Raw genomic sequence first — 21,781 nt, 5'->3', positions numbered from 1 at the left:
CACAAGTGGGGGGCACAGCAGACAGAGGGAGAGAGAGAAGCAGGCTCCCTACTAAGTAACAAGCCCAATGCGGGGCTTGATCCCAGGATCTTGGGATCACAATCTGAGCCAAAGGCAGACACTCAACAGACTGAGCCACCCAGGGGCCCCTGTCATGGACTGATTGTTAAAACACATATCAGGAATCCTGTGTGTAAAACAAAATCCAGCTAAAGCAATTTAACTATGCCAATTGCTTGATCAATTAATTGATAAGTCTATTGATGAACACTGATCTATCTAGATTATGTAGAACATATAATCTAGGATACATAGTAATGAAAAGAGTGTAGATTGTGTGGAAACCCCAGAATGCCTCATTGTCTGATATCTGGGATTTGGCTTTGGAAAGTCCTGCTGCCTAGAAGTCACGAAGCTGCTCCCACCCTGGTCTGGGCCCATTGTCTCTGTTGGGATTACGGCAGCCGCCTTCAGCTCCCTCTTTCCAGCCTTACCCTCCTTCAACCTATTTTCCACTCAGCAGCCAGAGCTGTTAATGTGGGTCATGTCCGCTCTGCTCCAGACCCTCCAATGGCTCCCCATTTCTCTTGGAGTAACAGTCAAAGTCCAGGCTGGCCTAAGGCCCTCGCTGGCCTAGCCATTCCTTCTCCTCCAGCCTTGGTCACCTCTGATCTCTTCTACTTCTCTTTTCCCTTACTGCCTCTCCTCCAGTTTTCCAGGCCTCCTCACCACTTCTCACATTTAGGGTTTCTCAACATTAGCCCCACTGACATTTTGGGAAGGATCTTTCTTTGCCGTGGGAGGCTGTTCCCCACGCTGTAGGTTGGTAAGCGTCATTCCTGGCCTCTAGCCAGGAGATGCCAGTGATATCTCCCCACCTTTCCTAGACATTGCCAAATGTCCCTGGGGGCAAAAGCACCCTGGGTTGAGTATCACAGATCAGACACAAGCAGGAGCTCGGGGCCGTTGTGCTGTCTGTTCCTTCTCTGCCTGTAACACTGTTCCTGCACAGCGCGCAGTGGCTCACTCCCACAACCCTTCAGGTCTTTGCTCAAATGTCACCACCACCAAGTCCAACCCTGACCTCCCTGTTTAAAACACAATGTGTCCCCAAGCCCGAATCCAGAACCCCTGCCTTGCTTCCCCAACCTCTACCATAATATTATCTTTCAGTGTATTATAGAACTGATTTCTTAAGTTTTTTATTTGTTGTCTGTCTTCTCTGATAGAAAATCAACTCCGGTAGGAGGGACCTTTGCTTGGCTTGTTCCCCCATGGACCCCAAGCACTTAAAATAGGATCTTGTCCCTGGAAGCCCACCATAAATTTTGAATGAAATAGGGCACTTCATAAGGGGAGAAGAAGGAGTCCTTAATTTTTCAAGGGGACGCTTAGACTTCGGTTAAGAACCACACCATCATGAAATAAACAGCTCTCAGGTAAACAGCCTATGACGTCACATGGGAAGCAGCCATGCCCTGAGTGACACTGTCATTTTCCACCTGAGAGTGAAATATCTAGCTGGCCTGCTTCCTGCAGCAGGCAAGTCTCTCAAGGTCTGACTCCCCACAGGGCTTTTAAGGGGCTCTCTCTGGGAGGACTGGTGTGGGAGGAGCTCTGATTAATCATTTCCTCGGTACCCCTTTCTAACTGAACTTAAGAAGTGTTCTTCTTAAAATACAAAAACCTTTAAATCACTCTGTATAAAGAAATGAATGGCTTGAAGAATGAGCTCCTTATGCTATTTGTGATTTTTTTCCAATAATAAGCTCTGAAGAGGAAATTAGATGTGCTCAGTTTCAAAAAACCGTTCTTGTATAGAAATCTGAACTTCTAAAATTGATATTTTAGAAGTGATTAATCAAAGTTCTGCAAAAGTCTTCATGTTCCCCCAAAAAACCCTTTGTGTGACAAAAGGACTCACGTGAAGGGATCCCCCCCCCAACTCTATTCAAGAATTCTTGAATAGATCAGTAACTTAAGAACCTGGGGACATAGAAAGTCAAAATTGATTAAGAACTGAAGATTAATCAGAAATCAGGATGAAACATTACTAAAATCTTAATATAAACACATAGGAAAACATTCGAGTTATAAAAGTTCAACTTACACTGGTTTAGGGACTCATTAATTTATGCAATGATAAATTACGTACTTTTATATTACTGGAGTTATAATAACAATTTGAATCAGTATTTGTTCTCATTTATTGCCTGATCATTTCAAAGTTCCCCCCAAATCATTTTCCCACCTCTTTATGACATTTTGACTACATGGCTCTGTCCGTTGGTTTTGCTTGCAGGTAAAATACAGAGCACCCTGCCTAATTTGAATTCACATAAATTGCAAATACATTTTTCGCATAAGCAGCCCTAAATGATGTTTGCAACATACTTATACTTTGTTATGAGAACGTTTAGTTCCTTTATTTAAAATTCCAATTGGCTTTTCAAGGTTAAGAGTATAGTGAAGAGAATGCACCAGCCACTTATGCTTTAGGGTAAGGTGGTAAACGGATTATTAATCCTGAATCAAAAGGCTTCCAGGAACCTGGGAAGCAGTCAATAAATGCTTGATGTAAAACCGAAGGATATAGCTGGTAAGAACTTTTCCTTCTGGTGGGTAATGTGGAAATATTTATCGAAGCCCCAGTTTTAGGCTCCAAATGATTCTCATTGAGCCCAGAGGGTTTTTTTTTCTTTCCTTCTTCCCTTTTTCCTTTCTTCTCCTTAAAAAATAAAGCATAAATAAATAAATAAATAAATATTTAGTTTGCAAGTTTTACATGGATATGAATTTTGGAAACCAGAAAAGGGTAACGTTCTATTTTCCAAGACGGGTCAGGTGGGCGGCCGACATCGCCGCCGACCCACATTAGATTTTCCAAACCACAGAGCAAATAGGCCTGTCTCTTCCAACTAGATTCCTCATTCCAGGCCTCTTGATGCTGACTGAGTTCCCTTCTGGAGAGGCGCCTTAATTTATCAACACGAGGCATTTCGGGTGCACGAGGAGCTCTTCACTTCACTGTGTCTGTTCTTAGAAATTCTGCAGAGGCCTCGAACCCCAGGCTCTGGCCAACCCAAAGCTGCCTCTATCTTCCAAGAATTCATGGAGCTGAGGGGAATGTAGGGGATTAGAGTTTGGATTAGTTCCCTAAATTAAAACTTAATGGCATATCACTTTCTTCTGCATCCTATAAAGGGCTTGGCAAAATGTCAGCTATACAAACAGCCCTCGTGAGTAGTAACTTTGATAGTAAAATACTTGCAAACCACAAAAGAGGAGCATCATTTTTAAAAAATAGGTCAAACACTTGCTCTTTTCCCAGACCTGCTTGGAGGATATGTCTTGGAAAATCATGTCTAAAAGCTAAAGTTTTTGAAAAAATCAAAATACTCAAATGCATTTAAAGTGACCCTTCAGTATGCAACCAGATATTTTGGCATTATTCTCTTTAAAATATTTTAACTTTGATGTGTCCTTTGTATAAACAGTGCTATTTAAACAAATGAAACCTTGTACTGGGGGAATATTTCTGGGAACAAACCGTTCACAGCAGAGACCTTGCCTCCCTTGATTATGGGGAAAGACAGTAAAGTCACCTCAGGAACAAAGGACTGGGATACTGACCATTTTGTAAAGGTAATTGAGTTTTTATAGGAACAATGTAAGGACACAGAGTACTTCTTGTAATAGCCTAAGTAAAAAGTACATATTCAAAACATTATCTTAGTTAAGCAGGCATCCCATGGACAAAACAGTCTCCTAAATATTAGATTTCTCTTAAGAACAGTACAGTTTAATCAAAGGGGTCCTTTTATATTCATATCACGTTGTCTGCCTCTCTGCCCCAGCCAGGCTGTTGAGTGGGGGGCGGGGGGGGGGGTGTCTAAGCCAGCCTTCAGCTTGTCTTCAACCCATGGGCACCAAAGGGAGGCAGCCCAAGGAGAAGACTCCTCCCCCAGAGTGCGAGTGGGCTCTGGGGACAGAGGGAAGGTCCCTGAGGCTCTGAGAGTTCCAGAAAATAAAAGGGGGAGGGGGATAGGGCTAGATCCTGGTACCCACAGTAGCCTCTCTTAGAGGAACAGTCTTCCAGGCCAGAGTCAGCCTCAAGGATGCAGGGGCCCCGGAGAAAAGACTATTTCTTGCTCTGGGGGAAGACTAGCGTCTGTACTCCACTGTAAGATAGCCAGCTGCTATGTACCAGAAGAGCAAGGGTTAACACACTGAGGCCCACGGGTGAGTTACTGCCTAAGCCAAGGCCACACAGGTCTTATTCCAGGTAGTGCCCCGTGCCAGTGGGTACACGCTGGGGGAGGTGGCTGGAGGAGGTAAGGTCACGGAAGGCTACATCCGGGCTGCTGAGGTGCTGGGCAGCCTGTCCTCACAGGGAGAGCCTCCCCGAAAAGGCTGTCCACAGACAGGAGGCGAGGGGAAAACCTGGGGGTGGGAGTATTTAATCGGATATCTTTACGTGCCTGTACCCCAGATACAGTCCTGCCTGCTCTGTAGAGTACCCACATGCAGAACACAAGTTCTATCTATATACACACACATATATGTACACACATGTGTGCATACATGTGTGCACATGCATGTTTATATGAAAAGAATCAGCCTGACTGATAGAGCTTCTCCAGAAAATTCCCAGCCCATGTCATTCTTTGGAATACATTATTTTTACTTTTCAATAAAATATAAACGTGATTTTTCTTCACTAATACTTAAGTACTGAAATATTGTAAGTATTAAAAAACTTAAAAATTCCTCGCATTGCAAAATTTAATCATTCTATGTTTTAAAATAACAGCTTCCTTGATGCACATAAAATATTACCACTATAAAGGAGAGATGGATGCCTCTTTTCCTACAACATCAACTTTAAGCCCCACAACATCCCTGCAAGGCTAACTAGGGAATGGGTATTATTTTCACTTCACAGATTGGGAAACTGAGGCACAGAGAAGATGAAAAGAAAGGCCACATGACTCATAAATGTGGTCTCTTGGTTTAAAGTTCAAACTTAATCTAAGGCTCCATGCTATACCTGTTTCTAAGTACAAAAAAAAAAAAAAAAAGCTTACTACTATGCAGCTTTTTCAGTCTCAGGGCATGTGGTAATTTACTCTGGAACAAGTTGAAGATACGCTGATTTCACCTGTACACATTCACCAAATTCAGTGAGAAACAGACATTCCGTTGGAAAATTCAGCACAAACTGAGTTACGTGAAGTAGATGCTAAACTCGGGCTCCTGCGGGCCTCGGAATACAGTAAGTCGTCTCGGCAAGGGAACAGCCATGCTGTTCAGGGCCACCTCCCGTGCCCTGGGTCTTGCATATCACTCTAAGGCAGAGCTGGCAATTTCCCAGTTAAAACCGGAAAACCAGCAGCCAAGGGTGGCGGCGGATTCCGACAGAGAGGCCCCATCTCCGGAAGCTCCTCAAACTCACTCTGGCACCAAACGACGAGGCTCTCGGGGCAGAGCTAGAGAGAACACAGCCTCGAATTCCAGTCTGGGGTCAGTTCCTGACCGTCTGGGGACCTTGGGCCAGTCACTGAGTCCTTCTGAGCTCCACCGGACCTTCTCTGGGGCCCTCCCCAGTGCTAACGGCCTGAGATGCGGATGGCCTCCGTCCTGGGGGCGCAGGGCGGGGGGGCGGTTTGCTGAAAACATTCATTTTGGGTGACCTCTGTCAGGGAGAGGCCCTCTCTGGCTGTCACCCCAGTGGCGTTCTGCCCAGGGCCCCTGAAAGCCCCCGGGAGGTATTTTAAGGTCTCGCAGTTCTTGACCTTTTCAGTTTACCTCTTGGCTCAGTGCGTTGGTTACATCTGAAATAATCACCACGGCATGTCTCTCAACTCAACATCTTCCTCTGCCCATGCAGGAGAGGTGAAAAGAAGTGTAGAAAGGGTGCTGAGTCTCAAGATACCCCAGGTTCTAGGGGGTTCTCGGGGTTTCTAGGGGGAGGCATCCTTACACCTGAGTCTCCATCTGTAAAGGAAGGGATGGAGCTGATGGCCCGGAGAGGACATACTCCACCAACACGCTGTCAGCCTTCCGTCTCCATCGACGGGAAGTTGAAGCTAAACTTGCCATTCTCTTCAAAATCTCTATTTTATCCATTTCTGTTTTTGCCGCTTCGAGCATGTTTGGGTCATACCCAGCTTATGATTCCAAGGTTCGAATCCCCCACTGTCACTGCTACCAAATGATTCACGGGTCCAGCCTGGCTTGCAAGCTGTTGACTCTGGTTCTATTTGACCTTCAGCGACCTCTGAAATGTGTGGTGTTATTCCGCGACCATGTTCTAGTTCTCCGAAAAATTCTACAGAGTTTTGTCATCTGCTCCTACTTATGTGTTAATTTTGCCACTTATTTGAATTAATTAAAAATAAAAAGCCTATGGGTCACTAAGCACCAGAATGCAGATACGTGTCACATTATGTAACGATCACCATCGTTTTCCTATTTTAGACAAAGTACTCTTCCAGATAAGATAGACCGGCCTAGTCCTTCGGTACTCCTGAGTTAACTTCAAGAGGGGTCTATGGCGTCTAGTTCCCTAAGAGTAACTCACCAATTGAGGCGGTTTACTAAGTCACTGTGACCATTGCCAGAGCTATAGTGCATTCTCTGCATGACCCGTGGTTTGTTGACAGGAAGGCATGACATGGGTTTATTTGAAAAGTATTCGCTTTGTAAAAACACCAGTGTTTTGTTGTTTAAAAAAAGCATTTCTGGATCCTCTCAAGGCAGAAGAAAAAGACCCAACTAGTATGCAAACCATTTCAGAATAAACCTTCAGAAAAAGGAGCCTTGAGTATACTCTTAAAAGCCACTTTGCTCATCAAAATGCCATTTTTTACCATCTCCACCTACTTTGACCAACATCTCACACGAGTATTAGATATACAATCCTGAACTTTTATCCCACAACTTAACTAAGAAAACCTGCCATGAGGGTAATGGAAATTATTCCAGGAAAACAAATAGCCCCGAAACCTCACCGAGGAAGAGACAGACAGTGTACTCATTTTGCCATCAGATTCTGATTGCCCGGCTCTGATTTCCACCTATGTGGTCCACGCTTTCATTATAGTTATGTTAATAATTTTACAGTAATACAGCACGGCTCCCCTGGAAGGAAAATGTCCATCCTCTTGCTTTTAAGTCACAAACACACCCCACAGGGTGTCCATTTGTTAACTAATCCGTGAACACCTGGCGTGAGCTAAAAGCACTTCACGGTCAGCAGTAAACACCCCCATGCTAACGAGCGCACCCCATGAGCTCTGTGATTGCATTTATGAAAACCTTACGGGAAGGTGAGAAAGTTACCCAGTAAAATTAAGCACTCAAATAGCCACTTCGGAAAAGAATCCCTTGAGGTGTTGAGGCAGGTGGGTTCTGAGGGGAAACTCCAAAAGGACCCTGGGAGCAAAGGAACCTTTGCTTCTCCCCTCCCACAAAGCCCTGCGTGAGGCCAGAGGCCCCACAATGCTCCGGGGCTCTGTGTTCTCATTCCCTCAGCCCCTCCCAGGGGCCCACTGAGCGGTGGCTAAGAGGAGCGCTGAAGGTCTGAGGGACTTGGGCAAGCAGAGGACCAGCAAAAGGAGAGGAAAATACAGGGGGTAAAAGAAAAGTGTTCCCTGTCATTTGAACTGGATTCCTACGGTCAAATGTGAGGAGGGACTTGCTATGCAACACCCCCCCCGCCACGTGAAAGAATTTACTGGCCTCTCAAAGACTCTTCATGGAATCAGCTATACAGATCATTCAAAAATGATTGCATTTATAAAATCAGCCTTCCACCTCAGTGAGAGAGGGGTGCTTCTTGCCCATCTCACTCATTTTACTGTGAGGCCACACTGGGACCATGCAGGCATGCGTGGCTCTGGAGGAAAAACCGGTATCGGTGGCTCCTGATGTAGGACACATCATCAGGAACTCAGTATTCTGAGGATTTTTACCTGAATCTCGTAACATGGAAAAAGTCACACAAATCCCAATTGAAGGGCAAGTCTACAAAAGAGCAGGAAGACAGCCTGAACTCTGCAGAACTTTCAGCGTCATGGGAAGAAAAGGCTTGGAGCTATTCTCAAGGAAAATAAAGAAAGGTGATCAATGGGGCATCTGGGTGCCTCATTCGGTTAGGGGTATGCCTTTGGCTCAGGTCCTGAACTTGGATCCCAGGATTGGATCCCAGGATCCTGAACCTCAATCCCAGGACTGAGTCCCAGACGGGGCTCCCTGCTCATCGGGGAGCCTGCTTCTCCCTCTCCTCCTTGCTTGTGTTCTCTCTCACTATCTCTGTTGTTATCTCTGTCTCTGTCTCTCTCTCTCAAATAAATAAATAAAATCTTTCCTCCAAAGAAGAAACATAATCATCAAATGCAATTTGTGATTCTTGATTCAGGGGAAAAAACACATAGGATATTATTGTCACAGCTGGGGAAATACAAATATGGATTGTGTATTGGATAACAGTATTGTTAAACTTCCTGAGACTGATCATTGAACTGTTGTAATGTAAGGTAATATCCTTGTTCTTAGACGGTACAGAAGCATTTGATGTTATGTTTGCAACCAATTCTCAAGTGGATCAGGGGACAAAAATGAAGCAAAATGCTAACAAGAGGTCAGTCTTGGTGAAGGACACGTGGTGTTTATTGTACTATGAACCATGTACTATGAAGTCCCATATGAATAAACCAAGATATGCTGAAGTGGGTGGTTGCATATTTCATTCTGGCCAGACACTCACGGCAAGGCTCTGGGCTTCCCCCGACTGCCTGTCCACCTACCCAACCATATCTTCATCGTGTAATTAGGATCCAGAATTGTGATGGTTGTCATGGATGTATATTCACATGTGTCTTTGAACTAGAAATGAAGTCTTATCTTTTCCGACCAAAAAGTCCATTTATCTGGGCTAATTCGTTTGCTAGTTTCCCATGAATTGAAGAAACTAAATTTGCAGCTCGAAGATTTCACGGCAAATATATGAGAAGCCCACCTATAGTTCTCTAATGGGCTGGAAATTACATCTCGTACGACTATTAAAATTGTGATTCAAAATTTTAGGTATCCTCTTAGAAGTGTGCAATAGTTTTTCAACATTCTTTCTGCAGATTTACAGACAAAAAAGATTGAAGACTTTTAAAACCGTGCCTTTCCACCTCCATGACCTTATTAAAGTCATGCAAAAAGTGGGTTTGCCTCTCCTGAGCTAACTGGTAGATTCCCAGTAGTGATCCCAGCTCTCCCTGTGCAAACTCACCCCTGCTCCCACTGTGTGGGTGACTCTGGCCCTTATGCAGTGACCCTGGATTTCCCATGTCAGTGTCCCCTTCCCCAGGGCTGAACAGGACTCCTCTGAGAAAAAGTACCTCCCGGAAGGCCTCCCAAATTCTGTCAGGCTACAAAACATATGAGCAGAACTCACTTGTCCCCACATGTTAGGAAGCCTCCTCTCACAGCAACAGGCATTGGTGGTATTGGCATATGTACAGAAATTCATGTTTCCTCCTTAAAAGCTGCTGATCCGGACTTCAAAGTAGCCACTAAAAATAGGAGCCTAAGCCCACTGCCACCCAAATGGAAATGAAAAAAGACTTTGGGGTGTCTGAGCTCCTCAGAGGATTAAGCGTCGGCCAGGTCAGCACATGACCAGCTCAGGTCATGATCCCAGGGTCCCAGGATCGAGTCCCTCTTAGGACTTCTTGCTCAATGGGGAGTCTGCAGAGGGAAAACCCTCTGCCTGCCACTCACCCTGCTTGTGCTCTCTTTCTCTCTCTCTGTCAAATAAATAAATAAATAAATAAAAATCTAAGGGCTTAAAAATTTAATATTCCCTACTTCTATTAGCTGACTCTTTGGACTTTTCTTGAAAAATCTGTGTTTCAGGGTTAGTGAATGTATTTTTAGCAAGCCACTGTTTGTGTTTTCTTAATCTACTAATATGGGAGCACAGTCTGTGTAAAGCCAAGAAATACTGGCTTTGAGGCCAGAAGTCTGAACTCTGGCTTCACCAACTACTAGATTCATGACCTTGAACAATGCTCAAGGTCCCATTTCTTCATCTGTAAAATGGGATACAAGTATCTCCTCCCATCCAGTAGAGCTCAAACGTACTCAATTTTTGGACAAGCTACAAAACTTATCCGTTTAAAAAACGGAGTCAACCCTCTGGATAGCCAAAAGGTGCTATGACAATAATTTTAATAATCAGTTTTTATTTGTAGTTATTGACTTCCTTGAGGATTAATACATTGATTCAACGGTGCCTGTGCCTAGAACATGCCCTTTTTTGTGCCCTTTTAAAACATGAGAACACAATACCTCAAAATGAAAAATATGCCTAATGCTACAGACTCCACTCCCAAGCAGCTCGTGTGCCTGAGTAGCTTTTACAGTGAGACGGCTTTGCAGCGAGAGCCCACAGCCACAGCCACCTGCCGGCTCAAGATGCTCCCGCAGCCCTCCACTGCCATCAAACACAGCAAACCCCTCCTTGTCCCAGATTTATAGCATCTCATCATCTGGGGATCACCTGCGGAGATCCCCTAAATTTCATACCACTTCCCGCCACCTGTCCTCAGCTCTGGACAGGAGGTCTGGCCTCCTCCTTGGGGTTACCACCTGCCCTTCCCCATATCATGGTCATAAATTTGCCCATGCTTCTCCCTAGTCTGGAATGTGTCTTTTCCCCTTTCCCTTCTCTTCCTAATACCCATCTTTCAAGTACCAGCTCAAATCCTCCCTCTTCCCTGAATCCTTTCCTGCTGTGATCTCCAAATCCCAGTGACCTCATTGCTAAGAATTCTTACCATGACCTCAGCTAATATAAGCCCCTTGATAGACATATCTGTCTGTCTGACAATCCACCCACCCACCCATCTGCTTCTCCATAGTTTACAACCAGACCATAAGCTGTTTAAGTTCACCATTTTGTCTTTTTGATGCCACACAGCACCTAGTACATGGAAGATACTTAATACTTGCTTCTTGATTGAGCTCAAGTGATTAATTAAAGAATAAGTGTTTTAATTGAATGAAGGTGCAATGGACCATTAAGTACTAAACGAACAAAGATGAAAGGGATGTTGCCGGGGTGGGGGGGGTGGTGGGCTGTCTTTATTTTTATATCACAGAAAGTAGAGTCTTTTCAGCATAATTCTTAGGCTGTCAGATCAGCCGAAGGTCCTAAGACCGGCCAATCCAAATTAAGCCTGAAATAGATTTCTCTAAACAGCAACAGTGTAATATAGGTCTCCAGACTGGGGCCAGAGTGAGATGCTGGTCTCAGATCTCAAGTGAGGAATCCATTCCTCCTAAAAGGGTCAGACATGAAATTTCTTGATTTCAAAAGTCTCATCCCAAAGGGCTGAGTCCTCTTCCAGCGTAGATATTTACTTTATCATAGCACTGCTCATTCACATAGGAAAGGAGAAGCAATAGGTAAATGGTGCTTATTCATTCCAAGTTCTACATCTCATAACATAACATTAGATTGGAAAGCTAAACACTGAACCAGCTTCTAGAAATTTCCTTTGCTGGATAACAGGCTGAACATTTAGTAAAGTTCACCAGAAGGGTTTTGCTGTGTTTCCAAAACATCTTAAATTAAGCATCTTAAATTAAATATCCACCAGGGATCACTTAAAGCAGAAATACTCAGTACAGGTGGTCTACAACCCACATTCCCCTATCACTTACACATATGGGTCTGCCTGCCTTGGCTCCCTTCTCCCCAGTGGGGGAAGAGGGTCTCCCTAACATTGCCCATGGGAAGCTGGTGGGGAAAATTCCACAGGAACTCCATGGGCTCAAGAAAATGGGCAAGGGAAGGAGCTGTGAAACCTGGGAAGAGCCAGGGGCCTGACCGGGGGAGCAGAATCCCAGGCAAGGTTGGCCTGACCAAGTGTTTACCAAATGACAGACTTTGGGGCCCCAATTTGCCTCCTTGTAAGGCTTGCATTTCTTCACTGTCCACACTATGTTGTGCTGCTTGAAATCCCACCATTTAGAGCAACGTCTTGGCAGAGGCTGAAGGAAAAGGTGGGAGAAAGGCTTTCATCAGGCTGTAGGAAGAAGGAAGATGCCCCTAACAACAGCAGGGTTTACTTATCAGGCACGGGCTTTACAAAGCATTTTCTCCTTTAACCCTCAGAGCAACCCCAGGAAAAAGCTGGAATAGCAACCCTGTTTTCCAGGTGAGGAAACTGAGGTTTGAGAGATTAAGTAAGAGCTGGTTGTGTGCCAAGGCTGGGACCCAAACCCTAGTCTGATCCAATGGTGGGAACTGGAAATCTTGCTTGTTGGGATTCCCTGATTTCTTGCTCTGTGCCCTCTTTCTGCAGCTTATGGGAACTGGCACCCCGGGAAGAGGATCTAGCCTAATAATACTGTGAACTGTATTTCAGTTATATTATGGTTTACAGCTAGATTTGTGTGGGCTGGCCTGGGAACTGGATAGCTTGATTGATAAAATTGTTTCCATAGGAAATTTCATGATATGCTACCCAACTGGGGGAAAATAGTCTCATTGTATTACAGTAAGTTGTGTATTACCTGTAATTATAATTTAACAATGCCCAATCTTTCTTTTAGTTGGCCTCTGGTCACATAAGAAGTCTGCCTTCCTGGTCCAAGGCTGTTCACGTTTAGTTCTGGTTCACAGTACTACTGGATTGTACCACTGCTGGACATACTTCCACTAGATAGTATGTTCCGTGCAGGCAGAGACTTTTGCCTATTATGTGTACCAAGGACCTCCCAGCACCTAGGACAGTGCCTGGCCCCCACGGGCACACATGAACTACTTGTTGAATGAATACATGCTTTCAGATTGCAAATTTTAAAACCACATGCACTTTATGCTTTTGCTTGTGAAACGCATTTAGAGCTGACATCCACGGCCAAGATCTGACATACAACTAAGATGAACTAACCTTTAAAAAATTCAGACAACCTTGTGCAATAGGCTTTTAGTCGCTAGATGAAGACCTTCCTCCCACCTAAAGTGTTTTCCCCTAAGCAGCCAAACCGAATGCTCTGCTCTGTGTCTCCATGATTGGGGAAACTCTGGTCCAGGTTCAGCCGACCTGCCTCCCACCATTGTGGAGCTCTTACACTCTGTGCAAGCTGCTTTACCATGAGGAGGGGAAGGAGTTAACTGTCAGCTCTACAATGATATGAGGTCTGTAAATTTCACCTTCTGGGTTCCTCCCAGCCTGCTCTAATCACCCTTTGGAGAAGATGTTGGCAAAAAGCAAAATACAAGAAAAAAGATCACTAAAGGGAAAAAGATGTCCTTGGATGCCCCAAAGGGAAAGCCACAAGTCCTTGAGTTTAGACAAGTTCACAGTTGCCACAGGAAGCAGCCACATTTACTTTATAGTGAACCTGTAGGCAAGCAAGTGAGCCAGTTATGCATTCTATGTGGGTAGTTCACCCTGTGAAAATGCTAGGAACAGAATTCTGGCTGTTTTGTTTACACTAGAAGCAGCAGGACATCTGCAACCTCAGGGGTGAGGGTGTGAGGCTAGCCCCCTTCAAACAGCACAGAGTGCTTAAGGTGGCACAAAAGCAACTTTGCTCAATCACTAAGTATAGGCATTTGAAAAGTGGAGGGACTATTTTCCCAGCGCAACTCGTGACTTAATGTTTTTGTCCATAAACGTTAACCAGTCGCACGGTGTACGGTGTGCAGGATATAAGTGTCAGCGCCGTGACGGGAGGCTGCTGACCCTGGTTGAGCATTCGAAGTCTGCACGCTGTCATTCCTCTGCCTTCCCTGCACTAACAGCTTGCTACCGAACTGAACATACCTGGAAAGCAGTCAACTTGGCTTAGAACGCAGCTCAGTTTCTCTTTGGGAACGTTTCTGTTTCAAGTATCCTTTAGGATCTGTTGGGTCTTCTAGCAGATAAAATGGAATTGGGTGTGTTCTGCTAGTTCAAATGTAAACAGAGTAGTAGGAATCTTGGCCATTGATGACTTAGCATCAGTTCTGGAAAAGGGAAGTAATCTCCCTTCTCCCACCTGTCGCTTGCACACCGCCACCCTGCCCTCATCAGTAGGATTAATGCTACCGTGCTTGCTTTGTCACTGGTTGTATCTTACATGGGGCACAGATTTTCTTAGGGTATTATCAAACAAAATGTTTCAACCCTGACTACACATTAGAGTTACCTGGGAACATCTAAATCTCCCAATGCCCAAGCCACACCAGAAACCAATTAAATCTGAAGCTCTCAGGGTGAGGCCCAGCATCAGTGTTCCATTAAGGATCCCTGGGTGATTCCAGTGAGCACGGGCTCTGTCCTTCCGAGTCTTTTCCCAGAGGACAGTGAGGGCAGGACCATGAAGGCCAGGGGACCAAGTCTTATAGACACTGGTGTTTTGGAGTAGAAAGGCCTCCCCTTACTGCAAGGTTGTAAACTGTTTACGGAGTTGTAAAGTACGTATGTAGGTTGGCCACAGTCAGAATTAGTTAAAAGCAGAGCCAGATGGGGCACCTAGGTGGCACAGTGGGTTAAAGCCTCTGCCTTCAGCTCGGGTTATGATCCCAGGGTCCTGGAATCGAAGCCCTGAATCAAGCTCTCTGCTCAGCAGGGAGCCTGCTTCCCCCTCTCTCTGCCTGCCTTTCTGCCTACTTGTGATCTCTCTCTTTCTGTCAAATAAATAAATAAAATCCTAAAAAAAAAAAAAAAAAAAGTAGAGTCAGAACCAGGGGCGCCTGGTTGGTTCAGCGGGTTAAGCCTCTGCCTCAGGCTCAGGTCATGACCCTGGGATTGAGCCCCAGGCCGGGCTCCTTGCTGAGTGGGGAGTCTGCTTCTCCCTCTTCCTCTCCCTCTCCTTCTGCTCCTCCCCCGCTCATTCTCTTTCTCTCTCATAAATAAAATCTTTTTTAAAAAAAGAGAAAGTGGAGCCAGAATCAAGAGCCGGTATTAAATAAGCCTAGGTAGACAGGTAGCCTAAGTAGTTAGATTTCCATGAATTAATCAGCTTCATAATCAGGCACAGTCATATTTCTCCTGAGCTTTCTGATTAGAGAAGTATTGTCTAACACTGTGTTCCTGTTCCTCTGGCCTAGGCTGTTAGAGTGAATGAAAAGCCACTTACTCAGCTCTCATGGGTACTATTCTGAAGACAATGATACTAAGGGGCATTTTAAATTTAGGTTTCTATTAGAGAAACTTTTATGTACACTAAGGTGGATATTCATGGCTGAAAATGAAACCTTTAAAAATAAATTTATATAACTAATTGACAGAAACTCTTAAAACAGTTACTTTAATTTCAAGACATCAACCATGTTCTTTTGCTAACCTTAAGTCACTCTTGAAGTCTTAATTCAGTTTAGAAAATGCACTATTTCCTCTTTCTTGGGACTTCTAGAAGAAGAGGCTTTTCTTGTTGTAATTAAGCATAAAATAAACATCACATTTCCTGCACTGCATTTTCAGCTCAAGGCCACTAAGTTTGGGGGACTCACAGCTGACTTTCAGGGTTGCTTCTCCTGTGCATAGGACTTCAGTTTGTTTTAAGTGGAAAACAGTTAGTGGGATAATGGAAGGCCATAGTGGCTAGGGTGACATCTGGGCTACAGCTCACTATTGCTTTTTGGGGGGCTGTGTCAAATTTTCTACATACTTCCCCAATAACCTTTAACTTATAATGTATGCACATACCCTGTTTGATGCAACAGATAAACTGAAGAGCCTAGGGCAAATTATATCAAATCATAGTTGACATGCCCTAATAGAGGTCTATCTAAAATATTTTTGAGAGGTAAATCACTGATTTTTATTTATTTATTTGTATGTTCTTTTCTTAAAACTTAGTATTGTCACGTGTAGAGCCAACTACAGCTTTTCCCCCTAGTCCTAGCTAGCACTATTTACCCTTAAGCCTTTCTAGAACCGGAACTTTTCTGAACAGATTTGACACTGCCCAGATGCTTGTTCTGGAAATCGAGGACCTTCTGTGTTTTCTCTGACTCGGGCTTGGTTTTGGAAAACCTCAGCCTCTTCCCTTGCAAGGGCAGTTCAGGATGGAAATACAACTGTTTCCAGAATTCAGCACAGCCAGGCACACCCAAACGGATAAGAAAGGAAAAAACAAAACAAAACGGGAGTGCGTGTGTCTGTTAGGGAAGCGGAGAAAAGGGGACAACTGTGTCTTTTCCTGCAGTGCTGGTAGTGATCAGGGAGAAATGTTCATCCGAATGCTAAACGGGTAGCAAAAAAATGTGATACCCTCTGGGCTAAGCAAACCAGCACGTGTCCCATACGGACGGGGCGTCAGGGCTTTGGGGCAGCAGGCGACAGGCACACCCTGGGAGGGGGGCTACCGCGCGGGCGTGGGAGGCCGTCCCGCCGTCCCGGCTGGCTTGGGGTGTGTGCGGGCGGCGGGTGGGGGTGCGTGGGGGTCCGCCGGCGGCTCCCCCCTAGGCGGGGAGGGAACGGTTCTTACAGTCACGGCTCAGCGCGAAGGGTGCGCGGCGGCGGCCGGGGGAGCGGTCTTCGGCGGGCGCCTCGGGAGGCCTCTTACCGGCGGGCAACGGGAAGGCGGACGCGGTGTGGAGCAGCACCAGGCAGACAGCCACGACATCCCATAACTTCATCTTAGAGTCCCGTCCGGCGGCGGCACCTGCACGGGCGGGGGAGAGGACCGGCGGAGGCGCGTTAGGCCGGGAAGCCCAGGGCGCGGCATCCCCGCGGGTCCCAGGGCCCCGCTCCAAACTCGTCACCGCCCTCCTCCGGGACGGCTGCAGCCCAGCGCTTCCCTGGGCATCCCGCGCCCTCCTTCCAAGTCCCCAGCTCACTCCCCGGTCCCGGGGGCGTCCCAGGCGCGGCTAGGTCTCCGCCTCCAACCTACTACCGCCCTTCACTCCTGCCAGCGGATCCCAGGGGTCAGTCAGAGTTTCCTGCCGGGCCGGTGCCCCGGCAGGTACCAACACGACGGCCCCACGATATCTGGCCAACACGACGAAACCCGTACTGGTGTCCCCACGGCCCCATTCCTTCAAGGGACGAGGGGACAGCCGTCACCCTGCGTCCTCCGCCCGGTTCGGGGCCCTCCCACCTTCCCGCAGCTCCCAGAGGTCCTGGGAACCAACCTTCGAGCCAAGCAAGTGGTCAGCGTTTCATTTTACGAATAAAATCAAGGACCCTTTATCCGGGGTCCAGATGTTGCGGTCAGCTCGCTGGGGCAGGCTTTGTGGCACCCCTCACCCCGCCCGCGCGCTTCATTCCTCCCACTTATTTATAGAAGTTTTCTGTCGCTGAAGGAGTAGTAGGGACTTGGGGACTTCTGGCCTGTGTGGGAACACCTGCGTTACGTTACTTCCCAAAGCATCAGCTAGGTTTAAAATACTACTTCCACCTCTCCAGGTTAGGAACATTAACGTATGAAAGACCTAGGGGAGCATACAATAAGCGCCCAATAACTGCTTTAGCATTGCTGTTAGGTAGGGTTTGCATTTGCCTTGACAATTTTAATGCTTCCTTCTATACCGGAACACCCTCTATTTCACTTTTGTAGTTTTGCGAGATTCTGATCCTCAGTCCCCTCTCCCGGCTCAGAGGAGTCTCGAGCTCCCCACGCTGGGTATCCAGGAGGATGGTACCCTGCAGCGCAGGCAGGGGAAGGCCTAGACCACCAAAGGGTGCGGAGTTGGGGCTCAGTTCTCTCAGCTAGGGGGTTCCGTTTAGCTCCTCAGCCCTCAACACCCCCAGAAAGGCGGCCTACGCCAGCGTAGCCGCGGGCGGGGGCGAAAAGGCACTGTCAACTCAGCGCCAGGCCCCACCCAATCAGGGGGTGGTGGAGACCCAGGCACTTCGGGGTGTGGTGTTCCCTCGTGTCTTCCCAATGCCCGTGTTCCAGTTTTCAAGGAAATTAAGTGGAACCTACGGGATTCAAGTAGTTAATTATGCCTCCTCCTTCATATACGATTCTAAGGAAAATCTCCTTGAACTTTCTCCAGGAAGGAGTAAGACAGTGTGCAGGTAAACGCAAAATCTTGGGCTCATCTTTCGGGGACTTCCCAGGCTCACCGCCTCCCGTCCCTCAGCCCTACCCCCATCTCCACCCAGAACTCCCGCCTAGATTCCCTCGCAGGCCACCCGGGGAAGCGTTTAATTCGGCCGCCACCTCCCACCGCTGCGGAGACGAGTGTATTTTCCAACCCTCGGGCGCCTGTTAGCTACGCAGCTGTGGGCCTCGGGGTATTTGCAGGAACTGGGAACTCCGGGCAACCTGCAGCTAGCTCCCGGCCCCTCTAGCCGCGCGGGCAGGTTTGCAAACCCGGGAAAAAGCAGAGGCTCTAGATTCGGGCGCCTGGGCCCAGGGAACACTGCACCGAGGCCGTGCAAAAGGAGCGCACAGGAGAGAACTGGAGGGGACGCCAGGCCTCCCGCCCCCTCGCCGCGGTGCCAGCTCTAGGGTGCGTGCGAAATGGCTGGCGGCCCTGAGAGGCAGGGAGCCCCGGGGTTAATGCGCCATTCCAAATCGCGGTGCCCGCCAGCAGGAAGCGACCGAGGCACCAGATTTCCCTTCCGCATTAAGAGGGTTTTTCCTTTTTTTTCCTGCTTGGCCGAGGAGAGCTTTTTAAATTGGACGTGGGGATCCTCAATTAGAAGTGTGGAGAAGCTGGCAAAAGAGGAAACAGTGGAAAAGTCTCCGCTTCGCCAGAGGAGGCTCCCGGCTCCCGTTCCCGCCCGCGGCCGGGTGCAGCGCAGGCCCGGAAAGCGCTCCCCCACCTCCCCCGCGGCAGGGAGGGCGCATTCCTCTCTGCGAGCACCGCCGGGCCCGGCCCCACTCGGAGCGGCTCTTCAGTTCCCGGTATTTGCTGGGCGGAGGAAGGAGGGGGTTTGGGAGCTGAGCACACACAGTGGTCTGTCTACAGGGAAGCTTTTCCCAGGGCCCATCTGGGCGCCCCCCTCCAACCCCCCGCCACTTCCCGGTTTGTCTTTTTATCGCTTTCTCAAAGCACAGCTGCAGGACGCGTTTCTGCTGCAACCGGCCGCCTTTGCTACGCGCGCGAATTGCTTAGCGCGCTGCCACGTGCGGTGACCACGCTCTCCTCCCGAAGTCGGCTCCGCCAGGTGCCCCCGCACCCATTCTTGTACCCCACAGCCTGCTCCCCCTCTGCGCCCGGGACCAGTGCGCCCAGCAGGGCAAAAGGGACGCTTTGCGGGCGCCCGCACCCGGCGGTCCCCAAGCCCGCAGCGGGGGGAAAGGGCGCCCCAGAGGGCCCCAGTGCCCGCAGAAGCCGCCGCTCACGGTGGGGCGCTTCTGGGTTCCCAGCACCAGGGGGCACCAGAAACCGTCCGAGTCCCGTGGCGCCCACGCGAACGAGAGGCTGCGTCATTTTAAGTATGAAATCCGTGAACAAGCACCCCCGGTCCCCCCCAATCCTCCCCAAATCCAAATTACCCCCCAGAACTTCCGGATGTGCTCACCAGCTTGCCTGCTTTTCAGGTTCCTACCCTCCATCCTCTCTCGGTTTTTCCCTTCCCACCTCACCTGATCTGGTTTCTCGGTAACCTGCTTTTAGACTTTCCCCCTCCCCCAATTCCCGCGTCACCATGACAGCTTCCCCCGGGGTGAGCGCCCCCGCCAGTGCCCCCGCACCTTCCTCTGTCTGGCAGGATGGGAGGTTTGTTTGGGCTTTGCCTTCAAGATCCAGGTCTCAGGGAGAGAAAGGGGAGGCGTGGTGGTGGGGGGCGTGCTGTAACTCGGGGGTTTTCTTTTGGGATAGGGACAGAAGTTCCTGAAGGATGTACTGCTTTTCTTCACTGTGCCTCGTGTCCTAGCCTGACGGAGGACTTATTTCCCCGTAACTGCTGGGCCCAAGACCAGGGTAAATAAAAAGTGGACATTTTCTGCACGCAGCTCTGGGGGAAAGGTCTGTCTGGTAAGGGTCCAAAGACCAGGTTCTAGGTCCAGGGGCAACCGAACCCCTTGCAAGACTGGGCTGGGAACGTTGCGGGCCCCCTGAACACCTGACACTTGTTGAAAAGGCGATACTGTCCCCCTACACCCCAAAAGCGAATGTGTGACTGAACAGTGAGGGTGACAGTTGGTCCCGGCAGGGCAGAAGCCCAGCAGCTCCCACTTCGAGGGCTTTGCAGGAAGAGGCGCGTGCATGGAGTTGAAAGCTGCATTTCTTCCTCGGAATACTTAAGCGTATTTTCAAAATACTGTGCAAGAGTCGAGCACGCTCTAGCACACCGGCGTCAGAGGCCGGAAGAGTTGTGTTTATCCCCGCCAATGAGCAAAAATGTTGGGAACAAGGGGTTGGGCAGACCCCCCCCCCCCCATTCCCGGGGCGCGCACGTCGGCTCTGCGAGCGGGTTTGCTACAGCCAAAACTAGGGAGGTGCCAGGAGGCTGGGGGTTCCGGTGAAAGTCCATTCCCCTCCCCAGTGAGGGTTCGTTTTCACCGGGTGGGGCTGGTAAACCAAACCACGGCGCAGTCAGCCCAGAGGTGGTGCAAGGTAGTAGCGGAGGGTGTTAATGGGGAGGTGGCACAGAGTTACAGGACAAAAGAGGTCATTAAAGTGATCACTTCGATGGCCTAGCGCGGAGACTTTGAGGAGTTTTAATAACCTGCTCGAGGCGGAGACCCAAGTCGTGGACTGTCCAGGCAGTCCCTCTCTTAACCTCGACGGGCATGGTTTTCTGAGGTTGCGGGCATTAGGAAAGTGCAAGCGACCCGGTTCCGAAAAGGGCGAGGAACGTAGCTTTGCAAGACGGCGCCCGGAGGACGTGAGCCCACAATTTTTAGGCTCTCAGCACCTTTCAGAAGTCCCTCCCAGGGTGTGCGCTTTTCCTCGGAACATACCCCAACAAGCTCAATAGTAGTTACATGCCCGCAATGAGATCTCTGCAGTTGCACGTCCAGAGAAGACACTTTCTGGTCGCGGTGGGTTCAAAGATGACCCCAAACCTGCCCGTCCCAGGACTTGACAGAAGAGAGGCCCGAGGAGCCAGGGAGGGAAACTGAACCTCTCGGACATTCTGGGGTCCACAGGCATCGGGGCACCAGATATCCTTGCCCACGTGGAGAAGGCAACCGGCGTCTCGGCAAGGCCAGCCCCTCTCGCGTCCAACTTCTCTTTCTCCTCTACCCTCCCGGTGCCTCGGTTCGATCTAGTCTTTTCTCTTTCCGATCTCACCGCCTGCTCTGGGGTCCAGCCGCACCCCCTCTGTCTCCCGCACCCTGCAGGCCGCCGCGGCCGCCGGCGACTCAGGCGCCATCCCCCTGTTCCACCCCGGCCCGCTCTCCCACTTACCTCGGATCCGGTCTCCGCAGACCCCCAGTTGGACATTAACTCCAGGAACCCCGAGTCCCAGCCAGGAGCCCCATCCGGGCCGAGGGCAGGAGCGCAAAGCCCCGCCCAACTGGTTAGGGGCACTAATTCGCAATCCTGGGGCAGCGAGGGTGCGCAGGAGGCGGTGGCCAAGACTCCCGCCGCCGCCTCGAGAAGAGCGAGGGATGCCGACAGCTCCCCCGCCGATGCCCTGCACCCCCAGAAACCGAGGTCCGAGCAGCCGCCGCTGCCTTGCGTTGTAGGGTGACACGGCTGCGCGCGCCGCGCTCTTGGCCGGGGCTGCGCGGGCCCGGGGCGCGGCGGGCGGCTCAGCTGCTGCTGCCGCGCTCTGCGCCTTCTCGGGGCGCAGCGCCTGGGAGCACGAGATGGGCCGGGCTGATGCTGCTGCCGGAGCTGAGGTCTGGCCTGGAAATCCGATCGAGACACCAC

The 21,781-nt window shown here is 49.0% G+C and overlaps 1 protein-coding gene across 3 annotated transcripts in view; it reads right to left on the bottom strand.

Annotated features, from left to right (window-relative positions):
* The window catches only part of GDNF (glial cell derived neurotrophic factor), a 26,057-nt gene extending 4,276 nt beyond the window's left edge, over window positions 1-21,781 (bottom strand). The window contains exons 1-2 of one of the 3 annotated variants that reach the window (XM_032337569.1): window positions 21,314-21,781; window positions 16,489-16,665 (exon numbers count right to left, since the gene is read on the bottom strand). In XM_032337569.1, coding sequence (XP_032193460.1) covers window positions 16,489-16,639 — 151 coding nt within the window. In that variant the 5' untranslated portion in view covers window positions 16,640-16,665; window positions 21,314-21,781. Of the gene's footprint in view, window positions 1-16,488; window positions 16,666-17,134; window positions 17,249-21,313 lie in introns of those variants that run through there. The other 2 variants (XM_032337570.1, XM_032337567.1) reach the window with 2 other exon arrangements.

The sequence above is a fragment of the Mustela erminea genome, chromosome 3 (assembly GCF_009829155.1).
Source record: "Mustela erminea isolate mMusErm1 chromosome 3, mMusErm1.Pri, whole genome shotgun sequence".
Classification (NCBI taxonomy): Eukaryota; Metazoa; Chordata; class Mammalia; order Carnivora; family Mustelidae; genus Mustela; species Mustela erminea.
The sequence above is the reverse complement of the archived record's forward strand: the minus strand, read 5'-3'. Positions and strand labels throughout refer to the sequence as shown.